This window comes from Austrofundulus limnaeus, unplaced genomic scaffold (assembly GCF_001266775.1).
Source record: "Austrofundulus limnaeus strain Quisiro unplaced genomic scaffold, Austrofundulus_limnaeus-1.0 Scaffold664, whole genome shotgun sequence".
NCBI classification, from domain to species: domain Eukaryota; kingdom Metazoa; phylum Chordata; class Actinopteri; order Cyprinodontiformes; family Rivulidae; genus Austrofundulus; species Austrofundulus limnaeus.
The window spans coordinates 87563-91329 of NW_013953066.1; the positions used below are offsets into that span (position 1 = coordinate 87563).

At 45.2% G+C, this 3767-nt stretch overlaps 1 protein-coding gene across 1 annotated transcript in view; it reads left to right on the forward strand.

The window, feature by feature from the left end:
* Positions 1–3767, forward strand: part of zer1 (zyg-11 related, cell cycle regulator) — a 16090-nt gene that overhangs the window by 8087 nt on the left and 4236 nt on the right. The window contains exons 7-13 of the mRNA XM_014027594.1: positions 209–355; positions 424–597; positions 667–882; positions 2616–2657; positions 2743–2862; positions 2945–3060; positions 3182–3370. Coding sequence (XP_013883048.1) covers positions 209–355; positions 424–597; positions 667–882; positions 2616–2657; positions 2743–2862; positions 2945–3060; positions 3182–3370 — 1004 coding nt within the window. The remainder of the gene's footprint in view (positions 1–208; positions 356–423; positions 598–666; positions 883–2615; positions 2658–2742; positions 2863–2944; positions 3061–3181; positions 3371–3767) is intronic.

Consider the following 3767-nt stretch of genomic DNA (forward strand, 5'->3'; position numbering starts at 1 on the left):
TCACTTGATCACCTGACCACCTGATCACTTGATCACCTGATCACTTGATCACCTGACCACCTGATCACTTGATCACCTGACCACATGATCACTTGATCACCTGAGCACCTGATCACCTGACCATGTGATCCCAGAGGTTCTGTTTGGTTCTGGGTCTGGACTTGAGGAAATCAGTGAAACTGGGTCAGAATCTGTTGTTTCTCTTCAGGTGACCGGGTCCAAAAATGAAGACCAGGTTCTGAATGCCGTGGAGGCCTACACGGAGTTCCGACCCGAGCTGGCCCACCGGGCCATCAACCAGCTGTTCGACATCGCCAGGATACAGCACTGCAGCCAGCTGCTGCGAGCCCTGCAGGTCTGGACGGGCTGCTCAGCTCCAGGTTCTGGTTCCGGTCCGTTTGTAACGGTTCTGTTGTTTTGCAGCTGGTGATCGCGGCTCTGAAGTGTCACAAGTATGATAAGAGCATCCAGGTGACAGGCAGCGCCGCCCTCTTCTACCTGACCAACACCGAGTACCGCAACGACCAGAGCGTCAGGCTGCGCCGCCAGGTCATCCAGGTGGTCCTGAACGGGATGGAGCAGTACCAGGAGGTCACGGTGGGTCTGAACTCTGTGGACCTGGTTTTGGTTCTGGTTCTGGCTCCTGCTGACGCCGTCTCTCTGCAGGTCCAGAGGAACTGCTGCCTGACTCTGTGTAACTTCCACATCCCCGAGGAGCTGGAGTTCCAGTACAGCCGGGTCAACCAGCTGCTGCTGAAGATCCTGGAGCCGGCCCGGCAGGACGAGTCCATCCAGAGGATCGCWGTCCACCTGTGCAACGCTCTGGTGTGCCAGGTGGACAACCACCACAAGGAGGCCGTGGGCAAGATGGGCTTTGTCAAGGTGAGACCTGCAGGACCGCACTGGGCTTTGGTTCTGGAGCAAACAGGAAGCAGGTCCAGACCTTTCAAATTAAAGATAAATGTTGTTGAAGTGCTGACGTTTGAGCTCAGCTCCAGAGATGATAAAACTGCAGGTGAAAATCATCCTGAATGTTGATGTTTGGATGAAAATAGAGAGAATCTGTAGAATCTGCAGCAGCTGGAGCTTAAAAATTATATTCATATGCTTATACTTTATTTACAAATATTCAGCTTCTTTAAAAACTTCTGCTTCAGCTGCTGCCTCTGTCCTATTCTGGTGCTTTTAGCCTTTAGCTAGTCTTTTGCTGTTTTTAGCTGGATTTCTGCTTTTTGCTTTTATCAACAGTCTGGCCTCCCTCATATCTTTCAGCAGATATTCAGCAGTCTTTCAGCGGTCATTCAGCAGATATTCAGCAGTCTCTCAGCAAATATTCAGCAGTCTTTCAGCAGATATTCAGCAGTCTTTCAGCAAATATTCAGCAAATATTCAGCAGTCTTTCAGCAGTCTCTCAGCAAATATTCAGCAGTCTTTCAGCAAATATTTAGCAGTCTTTTAGCAGTCATTTAGCAGATATTCAGCAGTCTTTCAGCAGATATTCAGCAGTCTTTCAGCGGTCATTCAGCAGATATTCAGCAGTCTTTCAGCAGTCTCTCAGCAAATATTCAGCAGTCTCTCAGCAAATATTCAGCAGTCTTTCAGCAGATATTCAGCAGTCTTTCAGCAAATATTCAGCAAATATTTAGCAGTCTTTTAGCAGTCATTCAGCAAATATTTAGCAGTCTTTTAGCAGTCATTCAGCAAATATTCAGCAGTCTTTCAGCAGATATTCAGCAAATATTTAGCAGTCTTTTAGCAGTCATTCAGCAAATATTCAGCAGTCTTTCGGCAGATATTCAGCAGTCTTTCAGCAGATATTCAGCAAATATTTAGCAGTCTTTTAGCAGTCATTCAGCAAATATTCAGCAGTCTTTCAGCAGATATTCAGCAGTCCTTCGGCAGATATTCAGCAGTCCTTCAGCAGATATTCAGCAGTCCTTCAGCAGATATTCAGCAATCTTTCAGCAGATATTCAGCAGATGTTCAGCAGTCTTTCAGCAGATATTCAGCAAATATTCAGCAATCTTTCAGCGGTCATTCAGCAGATATTCAGCAGTCGTTCAGCAGATATTCAGCAATCTTTCAGCAGATATTCAGCAGATGTTCAGCAGTCTTTCAGCAGATATTCAGCAAATATTTAGCAGTCTTTCAGCAGTCTTTCAGCAGATATTCAGCAGTCTTTCAGCAGATATTCAGCAGTCTTTCAGCAGATATTCAGCAGTCTTTCAGTAGTCTTTCAGCAGATATTCAGCAGTCTTTCAGCAGATATTCAGCAGTCTTTCAGCAGATATTCAGCAGTCTTTCAGCAGTCTTTCAGCAGTCATTCAGCAGATATTCAGCAGTCTTTCAGCAGTCATTCAGCAAATATTCAGCAGTCTTTCAGCAGTCTTTCAGCAGATATTCGGCAGTCTTTCAGCAGTCTTTCAGCAGTCTTTCAGCAGTCTTTCAGCAGATATTCAGCAGTCTTTCAGCAGATATTCAGCAGTCTTTCAGCAGATATTCAGCAGTCTTTCATCAAATATTCAGCAGTCTTTCAGCAGATATTCAGCAGATATTCAGCAGATGTTCCGTCTTTCAGTTGTTTTTGATCTGAGTTCTGTTTGTTTTGTTTTTAGACGATGTTGAATTTAATCCAGAAAAAGCTTCAGGACAGAACGGTGAGTCTCCGTCCCTCCTCTGCTGCTTCAGTGTAAAGTGTTGGTTGTTTACCTRTAAACAAAATGTTTGTTTGTGTTTTGTCAGTGTGACCAGGTGATGGAGTTCTCCTGGAGCGCTCTGTGGAACATCACAGATGAGACACCAGACAACTGCCAGATGTTCCTGAACTGTCGGGGCATGAATCTGTTCCTGGAGTGTCTGGAGGTGAGTCCAGGTCCRTCTGGAGGAAAAAAACAGATGTTTACAGCTCTTTAAATGTTTGTTTGTTTGTTTGTTTTCACACCAGAAGTTTCCAGATAAACAGGAGCTWCACCGCAACATGTTGGGACTTTTAGGAAACGTTGCAGAGGTGAAAGGTCTGAGGCCTCAGCTGCTGACGCCACAGTTCATCACCGTGTTCAGGTGAGGAGCACCGGCTCATTTCTCTGTTGTTGTTGTTGTTGTTGTTGTTGTTGTTGTTGTTGTTGTTGTTGTTGTTGTTGTTACGGTGGTTTAAACCTCTCCGTCTGCCCACTGGCTGCAGTAACCTGCTGGAGAGCAAGGCTGACGGCATCGAGGTGTCGTATAACGCTTGCGGCGTGCTCTCACACATCATGTTCGACGGCCCTGAGGTCTGGGCCATGGACGAGCCCCGCAGAGACGCCGTCATGGACCGCATGTGGGACGCCATCCAGAGCTGGGACGTCAGCTCGCGCCGCAACATCAACTACAGGTCAGGGTCAGAGGCATTGATTTATRTTRCTGGAGTGGGCGTGGCTAGTGAGTTGCTAGCTACATGGACGTGCACACACTGGAGATCTGTTCTGCATTGATTCAATGGACCGTGAGGCGTCATCCTGATGAAAAACTCTTATAAATTTATTATTTCTTGCTCAATTTTTACAAACTATGGTTCAAAATAAAGCTAAGGAAATTGTGATTTTTTTGAGTTATAGAAATTTAAGTAAAAAACTAATTGAAATGACTAACAGTGGCTTAAAATAACAATATCTTGTGTTTCAGAGGTGCTGTTTTCAAACAAATCAATGAGATCTGACAGCTGGATTCTCATACATATATTTATTAATTAGAGCTGAGTATTTGCAAGTGTACATAGTACAATATATGTA